The sequence below is a fragment of the Lonchura striata genome, chromosome 13 (genome assembly GCF_050655825.1).
Source record: "Lonchura striata isolate lonStrDom1 chromosome 13, ASM5065582v1, whole genome shotgun sequence".
Classification (NCBI taxonomy): Eukaryota; Metazoa; Chordata; class Aves; order Passeriformes; family Estrildidae; genus Lonchura; species Lonchura striata.
The window spans coordinates 19,419,733-19,442,519 of NC_140715.1; the positions used below are offsets into that span (position 1 = coordinate 19,419,733).

Here is a 22,787-nt window from a genome sequence, read left to right on the forward strand (position 1 = left end):
CAGCATCCTCTTCCAGGAGGAGAAGCAGTGCCAAGGTCACCTCAGGCTCACTTCCCATCAGTGGAATCACCCCCAGCTGCCCCTTCCAGCTGAGCTGGACCTGGAGGTGCTCATTTCTCCTCAGGGGCTGTAAGAGGAGCCCCCTCTGACTGTGACCTGCAGAGGGACAGAAATCCCACCGAGATTTCCCTTCCCCAGTGCTGCCGAGTCAGAGCTGGCCCAGGGAAGAAATTCCTGCTCAATGTTCTCCCCAAAGCCACATCCAGGAGGGAAGCAGGGCACAGAGGTGCTGCAATCACATTTCCTCTGTCATTTCCTTACCTTGCAGCTTCAGTGCTGGCCAGGCTGCCTTTGAACTCCAGCTCAAAGCTGCCTGTGGCACCCAGGTGCAAACACCCCTGGTTTCAGGGGCTGTGGTGGATCCCAGCCTGTCCCCACAGGAGCAGCTGAGAGGCCCAGCTGGAATTGCTGTGCTGCAGGAGGAGCAGGATCACTGTCCCCTCACCTGCAGGGACAGCAGTTCCTCCTGCCACACACCGGGCACAGGAGGGAGGAGCAGCCTGGCACAGAAACATCTGGGATGCTCCAAGCTGAGCTGGGCAGAGCCAGGGAAACCCTCCCTTGCCATGGTGATTGAAAAAAAGCACCTGAAACAGCCACGAAACAGAGACAGGAGGAAGCTCAGAGCCAAAAGATCAAATCCCCAGAAGATCCCAGCTCCCACCCCCACCCCCAGAGATGACACAGGGGATTCAGGCACTGAGGGCAAGATTACTGCAAGGTTCAATCGCTTCCAGAAATACTGAATATAAACAAACACTTTATTTGTGTAAATACTTCTGCAAAAGGCTGCAGTGAGGAGATACCAGCTGGAGCCGTGGTGCAATACTCCAGAAACTCAGTAACATTTTCTGGACTAAAATGGTAAATCTGACAGAATCAATGACTCAGAGGACTTGAAACACTTCTAGAAAGGGTCACAATTGTTTTGGCTGAATTATCATTAAATACATTATCTATGGTTAATTAAATATATGAGTTATAATAAACCATTGACTGCGATCCTGCATTAAAGCAAATTTAGTAACATTCACGTTCTCTGGTGTTTAGTGCTCCTCCTCCAGTCAGCACAGAGCAGGGCTGAGGAAATGCTCCCATTAGGCACCATTCTCTCCCTCTTATCCCATGTATTTCTAGTTCCACATTATCCCAAGAATTCCCACAGAGAGCCTGAAAAAAACAACACTGCCTTTGCTGTGTGGAGCAGCTTCACCTCAGTTTTACAGAGCTAAACATCACAGAAATCCCCATTAGCCACATTTACCCCAAATTCATAAAATCACCACCAAGATGATGAGCAAAATTGGATAAAATGCTCTAAACTGTACAGCTTTTACCTCAGGAAGTGTCATTTTCTAGACTGGTAACACCAATTTTAAACAAGCATGGATGAGAGACCAGGCCAGAGCTGGGAATTGGCCTCTGCAAGGTCTGCCAGCCCTGGGCACCCTGTGAGTGCACCAGCAAAATGTGCATTTTACACCTGCACTGGCAGCAAACACCTGTGGGCACTGGGAGCATCTTTCCATACACAACACACATGTTCTGGGGCAAACAGCAGCAGTTTTTACTGAGCAGATGGAAAATGTGCATTCAGGAGGGAGCAGAAGCCAGCCCCAGAGCTCCCAGGCTGTGTCCCAGGGATCCTGAGCTGCCACGGGCACCAGGCTGCCCCACATCCCCCCTCTGCCTGCCTGGAGGGAGAGCTCAGCTCCCAGCAAGGGGCAGAGTTATGTTCAAGAGGGTGGAACCAACAATCAGCAACTTGATTTCCACAGTACAGAGGCAAATACACCATGAAAATGAAATCTAACAGTACAAAATGCTTGAGAACATTCTGTTTCCAAGGTGCTAAACATGGGGGCTTCATTTCCCCCCAAAAAATGGGTTGAATATCTCTAGAAACTACCACAGATCACCAAATTTTCTACTTCTGGTTTTTTTTTCCTGGTTCTGGCCTTCTTTGCAACAGCTGGAGAATATTCTGACCCTTCCAAAAATGCACACAAGACACCAAGATTGTGCTCAACAGGTTTACTCAGACTGGACTCTTAAATGGTCAAGAAAAAGGCACAGATTAAAAGAGACTCTGATGACTCTTTTGAACACAGCAAATGGAATTGTTGTTTATAAGGAAAAAAAAAATACTGCTATGAATTGTATGGGTTGAAAAGTTAAAATCTTCTTCCCCTTTCCTAATTATTGGCCTTCATTAAAATGGAACTTAAATTAAATTGTATAAACATATGAAATAAAGTCTCAGTATTAGGAAGTTTTGTTTTGCCTTTTTTTTTTTTTTTTTTTGTTTGTTTCCTCTATGTACAACTCTTAGTATACAATTTGTACTTTCCATTTTACAGTTAACTACATCCTCCTGGCCACAGGGAGAGCCGAGGGTGCCTTGGTGGGAAATGCTTTGCATTTGGAAAAAAATCCTGCTTTTTCTTGGCCAGCAGTGCCAGGGGGAGGGAGGGAGGGCAGGCTGGGGGCACCCCTCAGATGTAGTCATCCTCCACGGGCTCCCCGTTGACATCACAGTAGTGGATGAAGATGGCCACGACCCTCTGGAACACGCCCTTCCTGACCTGCCGCAGCTCCGAGATCTCCTCGCCGATGGTCTCCATGCAGATGTCAGCTGAGAGCTGCCCCTTCCTCCTCGGGGCGTAGATGGTGGCTGGGCAAAGACAGCAAGGACAAAGGGATGTTTCTGCCAAAAGCATTCCCCAGCCAGCCTGGTTTTGCATTCAGACTTGGCAAAAAGAGGAAAAGCCTCCCCTGACCTGCTGCGTTTTAGGGATGTTCTCTCCTGCCTTCCTCGGAGCTTTCACAGCTCCAGTCCCCATGTCCAAAAGTCTGGCAGTGGAATGAATCCCAGAGCATCAGAAAGCCTCTCCCTGAGGCCTCTCTGAATTATTCCAGGTTATCCATTACTTAAATGTTTTATAAACAACAGCAATCAAGGATAAAGCAGCAGCGCTCTCCTGAATTTTCATGGCTTTAACACCGTGACTCTTTGAGCATCCTGACTCTTAAATACTTATCAATTGTTTGGTAATTCAGACCTCATATTGAACTACAGGCATCAAGCCAAGCTAAAATAAAATTAAATTACATCAGTCAGAAATAAAATTTTAAAAAGAAATTAAGAAACAAAACCAGAGAAAGGTATAGCCAGAACAAAAAAACCTCTTCCTCATCCTCTTAATATTCCTAAACTGGAGCTGGGTAAGAATATCCAAACAAGGATCAATTAAAAATACCTCTAATGAAGGTAGAGGTATTTTTAACCAGGATGTTCCTAATTAAGTAATGGAAGAACATTATATTCTCTGCTAGCAAGTAAGGCTTTTAATTGAGCCCCAGGCACTGCCTACCATCATATCTTAGCAGACAAGCTCCTCAGTAGAAAGAGCCACATCTGCAATAAATTCTAACCCACATCATCTCCATGCCAGAGTTTCCAAGTCCAGTTTTTAACTTTTATATCAAATTTCTGGAGATTTCTCACTTCTCTCCAGCCCACCTTAACAACAGATCTACCAAAATTGAGAAAGAAAGGAAGGCACTGCCAAAGCAGCAATTCTGTGAAGAAGGCAAGCAGGTTACTCACTCCTCTCATCGTCCTCAAAGTCGTATCTGGCGTAGCTGTTGGGCTCTGCTGTCCTCAGGGACCTCAGCCAGGGGAAGTCAGTGATCATGGAGTAAGGAGCACCATCCACGATGCCTGGGAGAGGGACAGGTGAGGAGCCAGAGAGGAAAAGGGAAACACCCCCCCTGCAGCACCAGCAGCCTTCAAACACTGAGCAGCACAAAGCACCTCCTCCCTTCATTCCCCCACTGGGCTGTTTCCCCACAGGGAATGGTGTCCACACCTCTGGCATGATGCAGAGCTGCTTCTTCAGCAGGAGGCTGAGCAGGAACCCTGAGCTCCCCACAAACTCTCACCTTCCAGGGTGTAGATGTCTCTGCCCCAGGGGTACTTGGGGTATTTCTTCAGGTCCTCCTCAGTCCTGGTGGCCTCAGGGAAGAACTCGTATTTAATCAGCTCTCTGGGGAGAAGGAGGGAGAGGTCACAGCCAGGAAATGGGGAGGTGGGAGGGAGAAAAAGCAAAGGAGAAATCCTAATACACAACCTTCCCTTTAGTGAGCCTGAATCCATGGAAAAACTGCCCCAAGAGCCTCACACCAACTCAGCCTCCATCCCTTCACTCTGGAGAGCAACCACAGCCAACAGGGACAGGTTTAGAACTGCTCAGAGATCCACAATTCCCTGCTGCTGGGAATTTTCAGGAGCTGATACTGATTGAACATCACCTTGCACAGGAACCAACACTATTTCTTGAAGCAAATCACTCTTTTAAAAATGATTTATTTTCAGCCTTGAAGACATTTCCCAACTATTCCAACAACTTCGGTGTACAACTGCATTATTGCTGGATGAATGTGATAGTTATTGCTGGAGAATTTATAGGATTTGTTGGAGAATTTATAGGATTATCTGTGTGGGTTTACAGTCTGTTTTCTATTAAATGCATCTCCACACTGGATTTACACCGCACCACCCAGAATTCAACCTTCAGCAGTAACCAAATGGATTTTTTTTTAAAAATTTGGGTGACAGAATAGAGCAAGTCTGGAGCTGCAGCTGCTCCAGGACACCTTGGCAGATTCCCTGGAGGGCAAATGCTCCCTGGCTGTGGGTCAGGGCTGCCCAGGGAGGGTCAGAGCTGCCAGGATGTGGGTCAGGGATGCCCAGGGAGGGTCAGAGCTGCCCAGGGAGGGTTAGGGTTCCCTGCAGGTGGGTCAGGGCTCCCTGCCTGTGGCTCAGGGCTGCCCAGAGAGGGTCAGGGCTCCCTGCCTGTGGCTCAGGGCTGCCCAGAGAGGGTCAGGGCTCCCTGCCTGTGGCTCAGGGCTGCCCAGAGAGGGTCAGGGCTGCCTGCCTGTGGCAGTACTCACTGGTTGATGTTGGCTATGGTGTCCATCCAGCTCCGCACCCGCACCTTGTTGCGCACGTTGGGGGGGTTGCTGAACTCGTGGATGATGCAGATGTGGTAGGGGTAGGGGCCACTGAAGATCTTCTGCTCCAGAGTCAGCGTGTCCACCTGGGGACAAATACTTGTGAGCACCTCAAACACTGGGATGGGGCTGCACACAGAGCAAACAGGGATTGACCACAGAAAATGCAGCAATGGGAGAGAATTTTAACACAAATAAATAAGGACTGAGGGGAGTGAAAGCTCCCCAGAGCAGCTTTTCCAATTTATCTTCTCAAGTACTGGAATTGGATGGGAAATGTCTAATTTCTAATGTCTAATTTCTGATGTTTTTCCCAGCTCCAATGTGGAAATAGACTCCATAAAATTACAGAATGGCCTAAAACGACATTCATGCCTCAGAATTTTTCTTACAAGGAGGGGATCAGTGATTTGGGGTTTTATTGTCATGTAATATTTTTATCACTGTCCTTTAATAGATGTGGTTTCAAAGCAAAGCTAGTTTTATGGATTTTATATATAATCAACCTTCCCTTGTTGGCAAGGCAAGACAGGAAAGCAGGAGAGGAGCAGCACCACAAAGGGATAAAATCAAACATTCCCAAACTTCCAGATATTAAATGAAGCCTGCATAAAAGCTCATCAGATGATTTGAACAATTCCCTAAATGTCCCTGCTTCCAGCTCCTTCACAGCCTGGGGGAGGAGAGGCTGGCTCCCAGTCCCACCAGTGTCCTGCAACACTGCAGCACCAGGAGGGGATGGAGCCTTCAGAATCTCAAACTCTGCTGTTCCTCAGCCTAACAGCACATGGGTCAAGGCTTTCAGATCCCTGTGCCATGCTCTGCTCACACACAGCTATGAGGAGCACCCAGGCTCCCACAGCCTGAGTTATTCAGTTTGAAATGAACTCAGTGCCTCTGTCTATGATGCTTGTAGCCCAAATATCTGTTCTGTGTATGCTGGATATGAAGTTCTGCACCTTTAAGAGTGCAGTTTACAACATCCCCTAATGCAATGAATACTGGAGATAAGTGAATTTTAATATTTAATCTAGCAGAGTAACTTAAAATCCAAGCAGCAGATTCTGCAATAAAAACCCTGCTGGGCTTTAAACGACCAAATTTCCAAGTGGTGCTGTTGGAACACTTCCTGCAAAGCCCCAGGCAGAGCTCCTGGTGTGCTCCCAGGGAATGCAGGCTGGCTTGTACCTGCTGCATGGGACGAAGGTAAATGATCCTGTTCCTCTCTGGGGGCATCCTGAGGATCTGATCCAGGACCTGATCCATGTTCAGCTTCTTGCACTGGGCGTAGTCAAAGCGATTCACAACGGGGGCATTTTCCACCTTCAGGTGTTTCAACACACGGCACCTTGTAGCTAGAAAAGGAAATCAATACCTCAGGAGCCTCCTGGCAGAGAATTTCAAGGCTGGCAGGTTCAAAAGAAGGCAAACAAGCAATATAAGTTCCAAAAGATTACATAAGTATATCAGATATAGGCCAGCTCTTCATTTTCTCCATATTAACATCAAATTTTTCAGCTGGACCCTGCCAGAAGTGGCCTTTTAAGAGGCCACGTCAAATTTCATCTAATAACCTTCTCCTCTCTCTGTTTCCTTTCACTGAAATGGTCTGTGGCCTGCCACAACTTCCAAAATCAGTTCAAACACAGAGGATTGAGAAGCCACACAATAGAAAATAAAATTGTTTCCTTTCTAGCAAGTCTGCTGATGTAATCCAAATTTCCTTCAAAATCAGTGTGTGTTCCAAGTATTCTGGAATAAAGAAATCATTCCTTTATTGCTTCTAAGTACAGAGATCTGATGTCAGAAGAAAAACTCTAGATGGTGCAGAAGACAATAAATGACCCAATCCAGGAGCAGTCACACCCTGGCATGTGAAACTAATGCAAGCTAAGTGCCAGCACTGAAAACAGATTTTTATCATGTCAAGGAGCAAAAGTATCATCCTGTCAGCTAAAAAACCTATGGGAGAATGAAGAAATGAGAGAAAAACAAGGTACTCAAACTCATTTCATCAACTTCTAATTACTGTATTACCACTCTTCAATAAACATCTCATCTCCCTAATTGTCAGATCATTTCAGCTGTTGATTTTCAGATATTAATCTTTATTAAAGCTGTTATAAGAGCCATTCAGAGTGGGAAGCAGCAATATTTGGAGTTCTAATTCACCAGCAATGCAGCTGATGAATACAAAATGAGCAGTGGCCTGACTTGAATTCTTTCTGGAATTTCCAATAATGCCAGAGGGAGGAGGCAGCCCTGACATGAACCACATACCATGGATGAACATCATTTTGGGGCAGTCTTTCAGCACCAAATCTGTTATTCCACAGTTGGTCAATGTGATTCCTACGAGGTTTTTGGATTTCAAAGTCAGTACCTGGGGAAAATGAAAAAAAAAAAAAAAAAAAAGAAAAAAATGTATGAAAGGGTAAAAATGAATAAAAAATAAATTGAATTTTATGAGATACAGGAAGATATGAATTAATATAATATAGCTTCAGTTCCCAGCAGGTGTTTATGGTGATAAAGCTGCAGGGAGTGAAGGAAAAGCCCTTACCTGAACATGATCATCCTCAATCACAGGGTCACTGGTACTGGTGGATTTGTCAGCTGTCCTTTTCCTCTTGGTGGTTTGCCTTGGCTTTGGCTTTGCTACTTCTGGAAACAAAAACATGGCAAAAATCTTTCCTCTGCTCCCTGTCAGGACAGCTGAGAACAGCCCGTGCCAACTTTTCCCACACAGGTAAATCCAAACACCTGCCTGGCTTCAGAACAAATCTCTGCTTGCTCAAACCCCACTGTCAGCTTGGTGCTCAGAATTATTCCCAATAAATATCTTTATAGGTGAAAACCCAGGAATGCTGAACCTACACCACAGAAAGATGTGGAGCCAGGAAAAGAAAAGATTCATGGTTAGGTTACATTTGAATCTCTGCAGGAAACAGAACATCCTTGACAAATACAAGACCCAAAATAGCTTTAATGTTTAAATAGTAGAAATTACCTCAAACTCCTGGAAAATCTGTTCTTTGTAACTGTCACTAAGTTTTTTCTAATATTGCAAAGGATGCCCAGGTATAAAATCCTTTAATGTTCCTAAGCTCCACCAGGGACCTCAAATTCCTGCTTGATTTAACAGATGAGTCTTTGGAAAAAAAAATCACCACAAGTATTATTTCCACCAGGAAGAGGGAAAAATGCCCTAGAATTAATTTTCTATCATTAACAGATCAAAATGAGAAATGATTTTACTAAAACTAAACTGTCTTCATTAAAACATATGTGCACAAACATCCCCAAATTCATTACTGATCCTAAGGTAGAAACCAGACATTTTAAATTTATTAGCAAGATCTTTTCTTGAAAACTGAGCTGCATCTACCTGCAGAACATCTGAGGTGATTTAGGCTTTGTTAACATTTAGGAGCACTAAATAAACTGGAAATACACCAGGATATGAAGAGTTTGAATCATTCCATGTTAACAGAGGCAGGAATTTGCCCTCAATCTTCCCTACCTCCAACACTCACAGCTGTGTAAGCAGCACATTTCATCTTTCAGTTTCATTTTACCTGCCAGATATTCCCAGCAAAGAGTCCTGGATATATGAGGTTGTGCCACAGTAAGATGATTATTTTGGAAACCAAGTATATTTGAAAGAAACAGCACATTCTCTTCTCACATCTGTTGTGTTCTCCCTCCATTCCAGCCCTTCAGGGGTTTTATTTTATGTCAGATGAACAAAACAATCATGTGAAGCAAGAAGGTGTTTAATAAAAGGACAATTTTCAGTACGTTTGATCACCCTGCCTCAAACACTTGGAAGCAGAACCCAATGCAGGTCCAAAAGCCTGGCTCCACTGTAATTATGACATCACTGGTTGATAAAGCACCAGTTATAACCTTTGCCTTCTTGTTCAGATCTAAGTGTAGCTGCTGCCTTTGAAGGGAGGATTTTAATGCAGAGACAACTTCTGTTTCAATGAATCACAGCCTCCACAGACAGGCAGAGTACCAAAAAATTTCATTTGCTTTTCAATGGAGTAAAGCAAATACTCGTTAGAATATATGGAGAACACAGAAAGAGCTGCATGAAGGAAGAAGTCAGTGGCACTTTCAGAGAAATTTGATTTTCCCTGGTGATGGTACCTCTGCTCCATCAAGCTCTGACCCTTTCAAACCACTCAGGTTTAATTGAAATCCCTGACTAACAAGCTGTACATCAGAGCTCCTGGGGGAGCTGCAGCTGCTCAGAGCTGTCTCATGGCAGCTCTGCCTGTGCTCAGCCGTTACTCTGGGTGTGAGTCCTACCTGGCTCTGACACCAGAGGCACGTGGGACAGCCTGCTCCTGGCCCTGGTCAGGGGTCTCCGTGGATACTCCTCCTTGCAGTCCAGCTCCCAGCCCGGGGGCTGCGTGCTCTGCTCCTGGCTGCCAGCCCCACAGGCACTCCCACTAGTCCTGTCATCCCCAGGCTCTCCTGCAGCCCCACTGCAGTCTGGCAGTGTCCTAAGTGCAAAGTCTGGCCCGTCCCTGCAGGCCCCACTGGTGGAGGGGCTCTCCCCATCCCACCCCCCGCTCGTCCTGCGCTGCGCCTTGGAGGAGCAGCGGGAGCAAACGGAGCTCTCCTCGGGCTCCCTCTCGCTGCAGCCATCCCTCCTGCAGGGAGAGCAGCCACACTGCCTGCACTCCTCTCCAGCTGCTGGGCTGGTGCCAGCAGAGCGGCTCTGGGCTGCCTGGGCACAGTCAGGGCTGGGGGAAGCAGCGCTGCAGGAGCTGGATGCTGCCGTGGATCCCGGGGTGTTGCTGCAGCTGCCGTAGGAATCCTTGCTCTTGCTCCTCTCGGGCATGTCGCTGGCTGCTTTCATGTCAGCTTTGATCTGCTCACTGGTCACCTGGCAGCCCTTCTCACAGCTGCTCTCCTCCACAGGGAACTGCTTGGCCTGGCCCCCGTGGCTGGTGCTGCATCTCTTCCGCAGGGGAGTCTTGCCTTTGCCGCTGACTGCAGGAGTGAAGGGAGGGACAGCAGTGAGAAACCTCAGACAAACCTGAGTGCTCCTCTGGGACAGCCATGAAAACACAGGGCAGCCCAGAGGCCAATGACAATCTCCCCAGGAATGGGAATTATTAGTATGTGTAGCTGTTGCTGCATCTTTGTAATGTCTTGCAGCTATTTTTGGAGTGATGTGCTGCAGGGTTTACCACACAAATCTGCCAGATTGTCCAGAGCAGCTCACTGTTCACACAGGCACAGCAATATGAAAGACACACTGATAATAGAATCAAAGAATACAGAGTAGTTTGGGTTGAAAGGACCTTAAATCCCATCCAGTGCCACCCCTGCCATGGCAGGGACACCTTCCACTGTCCCAGGCTGCTCCAAACCCCATCCAACCTGGCCCTGGGCACTGCCAGGGACCCAGGGGCAGCCACAGCTGCTCTGTGGCAGGGCCTGCCCACCCTCACAGGGAAGGATTTTTTTCTAATATCTAATCCAGAGACACTTATGTTTTCTTAAATACGAGGAATACGTCTGAGGAATCGAACAGGAACAGAGACAGGACTGAAATTCATGTCTCAGCAGCAACCCCCAGCTCCCCCTCCTGGGTCTGGGTAGTGCTGCCAGCAGTAACAGCAGGCTCAGCTCACAGGTGAATAGAAACCCACAGAAATCATAACAGAATTTAATCCTGCTGAGATTGAAAAAGCCCTCCCAGCCCATGGAACCCAACCTCTGCCCCATCCCCACCTTGTCCCCAGCTCAGAGCACCCACTGCCACCTCCAGCCTTCCTTGGACACTCCAGGGATGTGGATCCAAACCTCCCTGGGCAGTTCCAAGGCCCAAGCACCCTTTCCATGGAGAAATTCCTGCTGAATGTCTGCATTAATCTTCTCAGCTCATTACACTACCCCACGCCCCAAAACCCAGATATCGGCAGTATAAAAATTGATGCAAACTCTCTCCAAACACAGATTCTTTCCTCCCTGAAACCAGAACTGACACCCACACTGTAGGCTCACAGGCTTGATAAATTCTGTCCACTTGGGAATCCCAAAGAGGAGCTGCAGGTTTCTGATCAGAGCAGCACCACTATCTGTGTTTCTGTACAGGACCTGTGACTGGAACTCAAATTTGTCCTTCCACCTTCATCCTACATTCCAAACCAAGCTAGAAATGAACCTGAGCCACATGGAAAAGCTAAAGCTCAAGAAGGAATGTTGCACACCTGAAGGTTCTCTGGTTTCCACTGGATCCCTGCTCTTCTCTTCCCCATCTGAGTAACTCTGTGCAATGCTGTTGGAGATACAGGCTCTGGAAGTGCCCACACTTTCCTCCTCATCCTCACTGTCTGAATCATGGATGGTAATAGGAGCTGCTTTTACAACAGGTTGAATTCCACTTGGTCCTGAGAAGGAGAATATTAGCATTTCATGTAAAAATTAATCCATTTCACAGATTAAAGGGCTGAAAAACTTCTAGCACTGCTTGAAAAACTGGTAAGCAATTATTTGGAGTCAATTTAGCCACTCATTCTGTGGGTCCCTCATTAGAATCTAAATGGGAGAAGAGCAAATTACTGCATTCCAGCATTAGAGCATTCTGGTTTGGAATGGGAGGAGTGTCACAATGGCGTGTTACTTCATGTTGTTGAGATATTCAGTAGAAAATTATATTGTCCAGCAAGAAGTGGCAATGAAGAAATCAAGACTGGCTTGTGTCACTACTATAGATTAAATTAACATTGGAACAAGTTGTGCTGGATTGAGAAAAAGCAAAAACAACCCAAGTGCTGCAGTGGAAGAACTAAGGCCATGAACACCACAACAGGCCAAGTTCATTCAGGCCTTCTGACATTTATGATACTGAGCACAAAAATCAGGCTCTAAGGTCAAGGTGTGTCCCTGCACATGCAAAGAAAGCTCTGGGCTGTAACAGAGAGTAAATTCCTTCACAGAACTAAGCTGTGTGAACATAATTATTCAAAATCAGACAGCCCTGCTGAAGAAAAACATGTAAAACCAGACTTACAGTGGAAAATTAATCCCTCAAGAAGATACCAAGAGGTGATTTCTTCCCAAAGCCAGTTACCTGCTTGCTCTTCATCCACCTCCATGGGAACAACAGCCTGGCTGGGAGCTGGCAGCTCATCCTGGCCCTGGCCAGCAGCGTCCCCTTCCTCCTGTGCCACCTCCTCCATCTCATTCAGGGCTGCAAAGGGCACCAGGAGGTCAGGAACAGGAAACAGAACAAACAGAGCCCACAAGCACTCACAGGAAATACATAAAAACTGCTTTGATTCCTTTGGTGAGCCTCTGGCTTTCACAAAGTACCTCACAGATTTGTTCTACATCTCTGTAGCCAAAGCCCAGCCGAACTTTTGGGGCTTAGTTCAGTCAGATTAAAGCTCCCCCCCCAAGAGGTTGCCCCAGGATTCCCCCCAGCTGCAAACCCCCCAAAAGCTGCCCCAGGATTACCCTCAGCCCCAATCTGCTGCTCCTCAGCGGGGCCCTCCTGGCGCAGCTCGTTCTCCTCGTTCTGCTCGTTGGGGTGCTGGTGGTTGTTGTGGTGGATGTTGGGGTTGTTGTTGTTGTTCTGGTGGTTGTTGTTGTTGTCATTGTCATTGTTGGAGTTCTGATTGCTCACCAGGGCAGAGGAGACCCCGATTCCTGTGCCTGCACTTAGGCCCACACGAGCACAGCCCTGGAAAGAAAGAGCAGAAATTCAGACTTGGAAACATTCCCTAAAGGAAAACCACTCTGCTGGAACTGTCTGGGAGAGCACAACACCAACAGGCAAACTGTCCCTCAGATTTCCTGATTGCAGGGGTCCATCTTCAGGCTGCCAAGCCAGAACTTACACTGTTCAACTCCTAACAAAAGGGAAGGTCCTCAGAGCACTTCATCTTAATCTATTAATTGTGTTAATTTATTAATTTGCTGTGGATGATGACATGAATACAAACAGCAGATCAGAATCTTCCCAGCACACAAGGTACCATTAATGGCCAAAAGAAGCAGGTTTTACACTTTTCATTGCCTGCCAGCAGCTTACCAAGGATTTGTATTTCAGTGTGGGAAGAGACAACACGAAGAAATAAAATTCCTAAGCTCTGAAAGCACTTCAAAAGGGAAATACTACCCCCATTTCACCCAGCAAAAAATCATAAAAATCTCTTAGTATTGCAAAGAGAGACCTAAGAAGAAAAAACAATAGAAAAAGCAGCAGCACAGTGAAATATCAGCAGAGATATTGATAGAATCAGTGAGTTTTACTTTTGATAGAATCAGTGAGTTTGATTTTCTTGTCACACATTCATTTCCTGCCACTGCTCCCACTTGCAGAAGCAGCACCACTTTCCCCATGCTAAAGACAACTGCAAACCAAAGTAATTTATTACCAATCTTTTCAATTAATGGCAACTTTGAGAAGAGTGCACAGCAGCTGGAGCTTGTTTCCATTTCATGCCAGTGAAATGGAAACAAGTAAAAACCCTGGCAATGAGAAAAAGCCAAACCATTCTCTGGAATTTACCTTTGGAGGCTCTCTAAACATCTGGTCCAGAGAAATGAACTCCAAGCTTGGCAGTAACTCGATGAACTGACTGAAAGAGTCCAGCTTGATGGCATGGCATCTCACCAGGGTCAGGTCAACCAGGCGGGTCCACCTCGAGTGGTCTGGGAACACAAGAGGGGCCTTTCCTGAGGGATTCCCACCTCACTCCTTGCTTATCACCCCCTTTTCAGATCTGACAGCAGCATCCTCTGGATCTCCATCCTGTTCCCAGCATCACCATGGCCCCAAAGCAAGCATCATCTACTGTACTTACTAACAACAGAACAAGAACTAGAGCAGAGAAATTCTGGTTTAGCACAGAAATTCATATAATAGCTCTGAAATTTCAAAGGTGTGCAATACCTGTGATCCAATTATTTGGGTTATGTAGATGTGGGCAGTTGTAAATGACCAGATACTTGATGAAAGAAAAAACTTCATTTACAGCTTTCATACCAATATCTGTAATAATTCCTGGGTTTTCAACCACATCAGCCAAGCCGTACCTCACCAAGTCCGTACTCGTCATTTTACCTATAAAAGAGAGGAGCAGACACAGCAGTAAATTTGCCTTTTTTAGCAGGACTTTCTAACTCCTTACTGATCAGATCATTCCTTCAATAAAGCTCAGCCTTCCCAGTTTCAGGGAGTGAGGAAAACCAGAGTTGGCTGTATGAGATCAGCAGCCTCAATACATGCAACATTAATATTCTTATTAATTACTGAGAACATGATGGAAAACACAGCAATTTCTGTAATCCTTATGGTTTTTTTACAGATATAAAAAAGTGTCATACACTGTAGTAAAAACTCATCAACGTAGCCTAGGTGAAGAGTTTCAAACTGTGGGAATTCCAGTTCAGCCATCTTCAAAGCAGAAAAAACACCATCTTTGGTCAAAGAAGGCTGGATCCGCACTTCGTGCAACCTGCAGGGAATTCAGAATTGCTCCTATCAAAATTCAGGCCAAAACACAGAAAACACTCAAGGAGGTGCCCTGTTCTAATAAAACAGAGAACCTGGCAGAGGGTATTTGCAGTTGCTTTAATCACAGAACACTCTTGTTATGCAAAGTTTGTATGAGTATTCCTTAAACTCTAATGGTTGTTCTGGCTCTTGGATATCATTTCTAAGACATTTATTTGGAAAAAGGGGAAGCCAAGAGAGATTTGAAGGGAGGTACCTTCGTGCAGCAGTTATGATGAGGTAGCCAAGATCCACTTCAAGTGCATTCTTGCAAGCTCCCAGAACTATAGTGTGCAAATTCCTAAAACCACCTGGCAAATAAAGAACACCCTTCTTATACTTCAGCCTCACATCACAGCCCCCAGCCCTACACATTTTCACCAGTGTTGTCTTGACCTTTTTCAGCAAATCAAGAAAACAAATATTTGCACCCAACTACAATCCTGGTTTTGCTCATCAACAAATGTAGCTCATTAAGAGTTAAGTGCTCAAATATCAAAATTATACCCAACACAGAGCATGTTTAGCACTATGACCATAGCTCCAAACACTCAAAACAGAATATACTACAGACAAAAAGCCCCCAGAATTTGCTAAAGCTTTAATTAATTTATTTATTTTTATTAAGGTATAAAGGATCAGGAGTTTCCCACCAGATCTCCAGCTGTCTTCTACCACGTGCTGGATAAGTCCTCCAAGAAATGGAACACGGACCAGCTCCAAGTGCTCCAGATTCCTGGCAGAAGCCAGGCCTGTCACCAGGGGAACATACTTCAGAGAGTTTGTGGGTCCTGCACACAACAAGGCCAGAAAGACAGAGCAGATTGTTCACTTCTCCCTGAATTATCCCATGGAAGAACTAAAACACATCCACACAAATCCCTCTAGAGCAGGAAGTCAACAGAACCACACAGCACCAAGTAAGGGACAGGACAGGGAGAGATTTCTGTCCAACACCACAAATCAAACAAGGGCTGCTCTCAGAATGTGGAATTCCAAGACTTTAACAGAACCAGATTTCCTCCATGCTCTACCATCCCCTTCAGACAGGAAGAATCCCTCTTACCAGCACAGTTCCTCATGACAAAAGCACGTAAGCTGATACAAAGGAAATCTTTAAAAGGCTGTGGTTTGGTGAGTCTCACCCACTTCAAATAAAGGTGCCTCAGCATTGGGATACAAGGAATCTCAGGGACATTCACCCCTAATAATACATAAACAAAACAAACAAACATTTTAAACAAGCTTTAAACTAATCCACTCCATGACAAATTCCTGGCTTTCAAAAGGAAGCTTTTCTGTGCTTTGTGGCAAGTGAGAAAAGCTGTGAACACTTGAAGCACAAGTTCTTCACCTTGATTTGTCAATAATTCTTTAGAACTTGCCCTCTGCACCTGCCATCAAATATCCAACTAGGATCTCCAAGATGCCACAGCCCAAACTCCCTCTCCTCCAAAAAATTACAAATCTGCAGAGTTTCAAAGCCTTTAAATCCACCTGTGTGAAGCCAACTGCTTCTCCACGACCACACTCACCTACTAAGTGCAAAGTCTGAATTTTAGCTCCTATAGGAATTTTCAGCTTGTTCTCAGGAGGAATTGGAAAAGCACCATTACGATTACGAAACTTCCCTAAAATGTGGACTTGGGGCATGTATGTCCAAATAGCTTCCACCAGCTCTAAATGAGAGGTCTCAACACCCTGGATAAAAGGAAGCAAAGCAAATGCTCTAACACCAGTTCAACAACAACATCCTCTTAACCATGTAAACTACAGAATGCAACATTATTTGACTTTTCATTTCTAGCAAGACTTGTCTGTTTCAAAGCAGAGGGATCAGAGCTTTAATTCCTTGCTGGGCTTAAGAGCACCTGGGATTCCCAGTGGTGCAACTAAAAATAGTTGTCATCAGCAAACAGGGTCACAATTAATTAACTTCTCCCTGTGTAGCCAGGCCTAAACCAAAGCCCTGGAAGCACCACGTCCCTGGCACAATTTTTAACAGTGCTGAAGGAGGTTCTCTCCCAAGTCCAGCCACTCACCAGCAAATTTGGACAGGCCTGCAAAGCCTCTAAAACTCCAGGGATGCTGAAAGCTTCGTGGCCACGGACTCGGCGCCTTTCCAGATACCTGGGATGAAGACCATAAAGTTGTTCAATGTCTGGCATCTTCCTCAGCAGCGTTAGGAAGCTGGAATCAGTGAAACCTAAGACAACAACAACACATTTGGTATTGGTGTGGCAGCAGAGACTCGGCTCTGAAGGGAAAGCCAAACACACTTCTCTCTTTATGTGGCAGTACAAGTTCTGCGATGTTGAAAAGATGCACTTGGTGAAGCAACAGCTTTTCTTTTACTTCCACATTCTAAAAATCATGACCTAAATACTCCTCTGCCTTGAATTTTGCAGGTTTGCTACAGTTTTCCTTCGGAGGAGCTGCATGGCTGCAGGTTTCACTGTGTTCTCTCCCTCCTCACAGGAAGCTTTGTGGATCTATTTTTCCTGGAATTCCATTTATCAACTCCATAGCTAAAAAAAATCCCAGCTGGATCCCTTAGTTCACTATTCACCACAACTCACACTTCTCACAGAAACAGGATGGTTTCTTAAAGCAAAGCTTTATTTTATTCTAGTGAAAGACAGCATATAAAAAATATTTTAACTGGGTAAGTTACTTGTACTTACACCAGTTTTAGGTTAGGTCTAAACATCTGCTTAATACCAGCCATAGCCAATCTCAATTTGCAAATCCTCTCATTTTCAGAATTCCCTCATTTTAGCTGTGTCCCCCACCAAATCACAGCAGTGTAATTTAAACCCAACAGAAATACTGGTACTCACAGGGTTCACCCAGACTGACAAATTTATCTATTGATCTGCAGGTGGCTTAAGGTCTGACATCCAAACTTATCCTTACATTGTTAAGTGCTGGCAGGTGAGTTGCTCTCTCACTCCATTGTATTTTTTGCTGCCTGCATGCAAACAGCCTCCTCGTGGCATAACCCCTGGATAAACTCCCCTCCAACAATCAGACAAACACAGATTGTATTGACAGAGCACTCCCAATCACAGAATCAAAGACTGAACTGGCTTGGAAAAGACCTTTGAGATCATCAAGTCACCAACCTATGACCATTACCAACCTACGACCTAATACAGCAACACGCCAAATTTGTGTTTGCACGCAGAGACTTGGCAAGGGCAGCCAGGCAAAGAAGGGAAGAGCCAAGGCAGGGCAGGCTCATTGTGCAGAGGTGAGGGGCAGGGAGCAGCTCACCTGTGGGCATGTACTCCCACCAACGCCCCGCACACAGATCCACCACCTTGACCACGCGCAGGTACAGCGTCACCGCCTCCTTCAGCTTCCGTGACAGGCACTCCATGCACATGATGTCCTGCAAGGGCAGGTACCTGGGGACAGCAGAAACAGCCCCTGCTGCAGCCTCCAGCTGTCCCAAAGCACAGCCTGGCTGCAGCAGCGGGGCCTTGCTCCCATGGCAGGACGCTCGCTGACGCGGAATCGCCCGGCCAGGCTCACGGTACGTCAGGAGTTTTGCCGAGCAGTGACTCAGCAGCTCCTGACACTGTGGAACAGTCACACAATTGGAATATTAAATGCACAGATCACTTGGTTCTCTGGCCTATCATAGAATCACTCAGTGTTCGGGTTGGAAGGGACCTTAAAGCCCATCCAGCCTGGCTTGGGCACTGCCAGGGATCCAGGGGCGGCCCCAGCTGCTCTGGGCACCCTGTGCCAGGGCTGCCCACCCTCACAAGGAACAATTCCCTCCTTAAAGTTAATGTAAACCAGCCCAAACCCTGCTGACCAAGCCATTTCCCTCAACAAGTTTGATTAAGTTACTTTCTTTTTTAGCACATACTGCAAGCTCAATTTCCAAATATTTTGGAGAGCTGCTGTTTTCCAAGAATTTGTGGGTGAGGCGTTATGTTTTGGAATAGGGTTGAGTGAACACCTGGGAGAAGGACTTTGCTGGTGGGAGGTCACATCCTCATCCCAGATTCCTTCTGCAAATACAACAATTATCAGTTACCTCCACTGTGCCCTACCCAAAAGTGTATTTCTGCTCTAAAATCAGTATTTATAACATAATTAAATCACTTACTTATTTCTTCTTCATTCTAACATTCATGACACTCAAATGAATTCATTTTCAGTTTCCAAATGAATTTTGGAGACTGAAAAAAACATTTGTCATCCCTTTTTATCCACCACTCCGCTTATGGTACGTCCACTGTTTACTGCGTCACAAACAGGACAAATTGGAGAAAAAAAATAAAGAACTCTAAAATAAGAAGCAATAAACTGATTTCTGCCAGGCTGCTCACCTAAAGATGTGGCAAAGCACTTCATGAGAGAGTTGGTTCATGTAATCTTTTGGCTCCTCAGCTTTGGTAGACTCTGCCCTTTCCCTGCTCGCTGCTTTCACAGTTTTCCGCCGGGGCCCCATCTCTGCTGCGAGCTCTGCTGGGAGGAAATGGGCACAGAGTCACGAAATTCAGGCAACTGAAACACAGAAGGGACAGAGCAGAGGGGGGAACAGCAGTGAAGCTGCAAAAAACAAGTTGTGGTTTGATTAGACAGAAGGACTCGGACAAAACCTGAGGATTATCAGACAAACCCTCTCAACTGAGGGAGTTAAAACCTGGCTAAACCTGGTTAAACCCAGGTTTAACCAGAGATCAGTTCTTTTTATGAATAAAAAACCTTCAGAGATCCCACCCTGAGATCAAGGCAGTCACAGGGAAGCTGTGCAGAGATCACCAGCTCCGCACCAACTACAACGTTCCAGTGCAAAATAAAAGTTCAAAGTCCGTCTGGCATGAAAATGATTTATTTTTCCTTTTGGAAAAAACGGGCTGCTGCTGATGACTCTCCAAAAATGCCCCATGAAAAGCCCTCAAACCAGCTCCTCTTCAAGGTGAGAGCACCAAGAAAAATATTCAGGTTGCCAAGTTACAGCTCAAAGGCACAGAAAAACTGGGAGTCACTGGAAGCAGTGTGCAGGATCCTCTGCTCCCTCCCGAGCTCTGCCCTCCACCCTGCAGTGCTTCATGGAAAAACATCCACAATTACCATAAGAAGCAACAAACAAGCAACTAAAAGAAAGATTAACTCCATGCCAACAGAAAATCACCTTCTACAGATGCTGAGAGATCCTTTCACTACTGTACCTGGCAAAGATTTGTTTTATTCTAACACAAGGACAAGAACGAGGAGGGCAAAGTATCAGCAGCTCAGTGAACCTGGGTTTAACAGGTCAGATGCCAAAATTCAGAGGGATGGAGGAAAAACAACTGGTAAAAAAAGGCAGATTTTGGAAAAGCTTTGAGCAAGGCCTCCATTGCAGCCTCCCTGTGATGCCAAAATTTGAAATACTGACAGCTTCACTGTGATGTAATTACAGCAAAACCCATGGTTCCACATATTTTGGGTGCATCTTAAATTGCTAACTGCACGTTGCCACTGTTTTATTTTAAAGGGGGATATTCAAACTATAAATCCCCAATGGATTTATTGTTTGAATGGCTCTCTGCTCCTCTGCATTAGAGGAATTCTCCAGCCAGAAGTGAAGACCCTGAGCTCGTTGCTCTTTTTGGGGCAGGCTGGAAGGGCTCATTTTGGGGTGATCGACCTTGGAAATCCCAAAATTAACTATTTATAGACTGAATTTCCGGGAAAACATCAACCCCCAGTCACCTGGGGATAACTCAATTTGAAGAGAGGGTTACAACACAACCTAAAACCTTCCAGGCTGGCACAGCCACATGCTGGGAACAATCCAGGAGGAAAGGTAACAGCAGAAGGCAAGAGAAATCAAAATATTAACCACCAAAGCAGCAAAAATCCTGCAAGACACAAATGACATCAGCACAACCCGCTCCTGCCACAAAGGGGGAAAAGAAGGATTTGTCTCCATGAGTCTGCAGTTTCTGCACAATAAAATCTCCTCCTGGGGTTATCCTGAGCTAATGAGCACAGCTCTAACACCTCATTCTACATCAGCGAGCTGACCCCATTTAAAAATAAAAGACAATAAAAGAGCTCTCTTATTTAAAAATAAAAGACAATAAAATAAGCTCTTTCTTACACAGCAGAAAGATCTTTATCTATTCAATAGACCAAACGGGATTTTGCGGCCCCCACCTCCAATTATTCCCGACAGCGAGCGTCGCATGAAACAACAACTGGACGTGCCGTATTCTTGATAAGTAAACACCCCACGGACCTTGAAAAGCTTAAAGAACCACGGGGAGACTCCGCAGCAGCGAAAAATGAGGAAAAACGCGGCGAGAGCAGCCAGGGCCGGCCTGGCCAGCGCCGGCACCGAGGGGCGCTCCCGGAGCGGGGCAAAACGGCAGGACGCGGTGATTTGTGCCCGGATAAGCACAGGGAAGGGAAGAAGGGAAGAAGGGAAAGCGGGGTTAACGAGGTTTAACGAGGTTGAACCGGGTTGAACCAGGTCTCCCCGTTCACTCCCAGGGGGAGGCCTGTGACAGCGGGAGAGGCCCGTGACAGCGGGGCCGGGCGGCGGCGGCCTGCGGCTCCCTCTCCGCGGGCCGAGCCGGCCGCGTCCCCGTGCCCGGCTCCCCTGGCTGCCCTGGCTCCCGGGTGCCCGGGTGCCCGGGTGCCCTACCTGCCCGGCTCCCCTCGCCCCGGTCGCGGCCGCGGGGCAGCGCCGGCCCCGCTTCCTGCGCGGCCCCTTCCGCCAGCGCGGCCCCTTCCGGCGGTTCCGGCCCCGGCGGTTCCGGCCCCGGCGGTTCCGGCCCCGGCGGTTCCGGCCCCGGCGGTTCCGGCCCCGGCGGTTCCGGCCCCGGCGGTTCCGGCCCCGGCGGTTCCGGCCCCGCCCCGCCGCCGCGGCATCGCGGGCAAACACAGCGCTGACGGGACGGGCCCCGGGCTGATTCCTGCCCCGCCGCCCGGCTGGAGGCGTGGGAGACCCACCGTGAGAGAGGTGGGTCATGGAGCCATCGCTCGGCTCCTCAGGCGCTGAGGGCTCCGCGCACAGCCCGCGCGGCGCTTCGGCGCTGCGGAAAATGCACGCGTTATTATTGGCTTTTCACAGATAATACAGTGAATATTGTATGTGTGATGTTAGAAAGTTGTGCTGTATTAATTCTCTTGAGTGGTGTGTTAAATTGGGAAAAATGCACGCGTTATTATTGGCTTTTCGCGAAATAGTGTAGTGAATATCGTATGTGTGATGTTAGAAAGTTACCCTGTATTCTCTTAAGTAGCATGTTAAATTGTGAAAAATGCACACTTCATGATTGGCTTTTCACAGATATTACAGTGAATATCGTATGTGTGACGTTAGAAAGTTATCCTGTATTCTCTTAAGTAGCGTGTTAAATTGTGAAAAATGCACACTTCATGATTGGCTTTTTGCAAATGTTACATTGACCTATCGTATGTGTGACGTTAGAAAGTTGTGCTGTATTAATTCTCTTGAGTGGTGTGCTAAATTGTGAAAAACGCATACTTCATGATCATGTTTTCGCAAATATTACGGTGAATATTATATGTGTGATATTAGAAAGTTGTGCTCTTAAGTAGTGTGTTAAATAGTGAAAAATGCACACATTATTACTGGCTTTTCACAGATAGTACAGTGAATATTGTATGTGTGATGTTAGAAAGTTATCCTGTATTCTCTTAAGTAGCGTGTTAAATTGTGAAAAATGCACACTTCATGATTGGCTTTTCACAAATATTATAGTGAATATTGTATGTGTGGTGTTAGAAAGTTGTGTTGTATTAGTTCTCCTAAATAGTGTGTTAAATTGGGAAAAATGCATACTTCATGTTTTCGCAAATATTATGGTGAATATTATATGTCTGATGTTAGAAAGTTGTGCTGTATTAGTTCTCTTAAGTAGTGTGTTAAATTGGGAAAAATGCACACGTTATTATTGGCTTTTCACAGATATTACAGTGAATATTGTATGTGTGATGTTAGAAAATTATCCTATATTCTCTTAAGTAGCATGTTAAATTGTGAAAAATGCACACTTCATGATTGGCTTTTCACAAATATTATAGTGAATATATGTGTATAATGTTAGAAAGTTATGCTATATTAATTAAGTGGTGTGCTAAATTGTGAAAAATGCACACTTTATTATTGGCTTTTTGCAAATATTTCAGTGAATATCATATGTGTGAT

At 46.0% G+C, this 22,787-nt stretch overlaps 1 protein-coding gene across 10 annotated transcripts; it reads right to left on the minus strand.

The window, feature by feature from the left end:
* Positions 1–791: 791 nt before the first annotated feature.
* FBXO38 (F-box protein 38) lies at positions 792–21,334 on the minus strand. 10 transcript variants are annotated; one of them, XM_085591598.1, is made up of 22 exons: positions 21,258–21,334; positions 18,949–19,084; positions 17,879–18,012; positions 16,645–16,732; positions 16,138–16,303; positions 15,669–15,806; positions 15,256–15,393; positions 14,820–14,913; positions 14,434–14,564; positions 14,000–14,170; positions 13,616–13,758; positions 12,559–12,784; positions 12,173–12,292; positions 11,310–11,489; positions 9,394–10,083; positions 7,640–7,740; positions 7,357–7,459; positions 6,265–6,431; positions 5,017–5,162; positions 4,006–4,109; positions 3,671–3,784; positions 792–2,734 (listed from the first exon to the last, which is right to left on the minus strand). In XM_085591598.1, the coding sequence occupies exons 5-22, from the start codon at positions 16,253–16,255 to the stop codon at positions 2,556–2,558; spliced, it is 3,063 nt and encodes a 1,020-aa protein (XP_085447724.1). In that variant the 5' UTR covers positions 16,256–16,303; positions 16,645–16,732; positions 17,879–18,012; positions 18,949–19,084; positions 21,258–21,334; the 3' UTR covers positions 792–2,555. The 10 variants fall into 10 exon arrangements, with proteins under 10 accessions (XP_085447724.1, XP_021402864.3, XP_085447723.1 ...); XM_021547189.4 differs by having other exon boundaries at positions 16,645–16,808; XM_085591597.1 differs by having other exon boundaries at positions 18,949–19,087.
* Positions 21,335–22,787: the final 1,453 nt, after the last annotated feature.

What these genes read in the sequence shown, in the direction of transcription:
- FBXO38 (XM_085591593.1), bottom strand. Translation starts at nt 20,798, where the DNA reads ATGCGACGCTCGCTGTCGGGAATAATTGGAG. An exon ending in TTGAGGATGATCATGTTCAG is followed by an intron (nt 7,460 to 7,639) that starts GTAAGGGCTTTT and finishes CATTTTCCCCAG; the next exon opens with GTACTGACTTTGAAATCCAA. An exon ending in CAAAATGATGTTCATCCATG is followed by an intron (nt 6,432 to 7,356) that starts GTATGTGGTTCA and finishes TTCCTTTTCTAG; the next exon opens with CTACAAGGTGCCGTGTGTTG.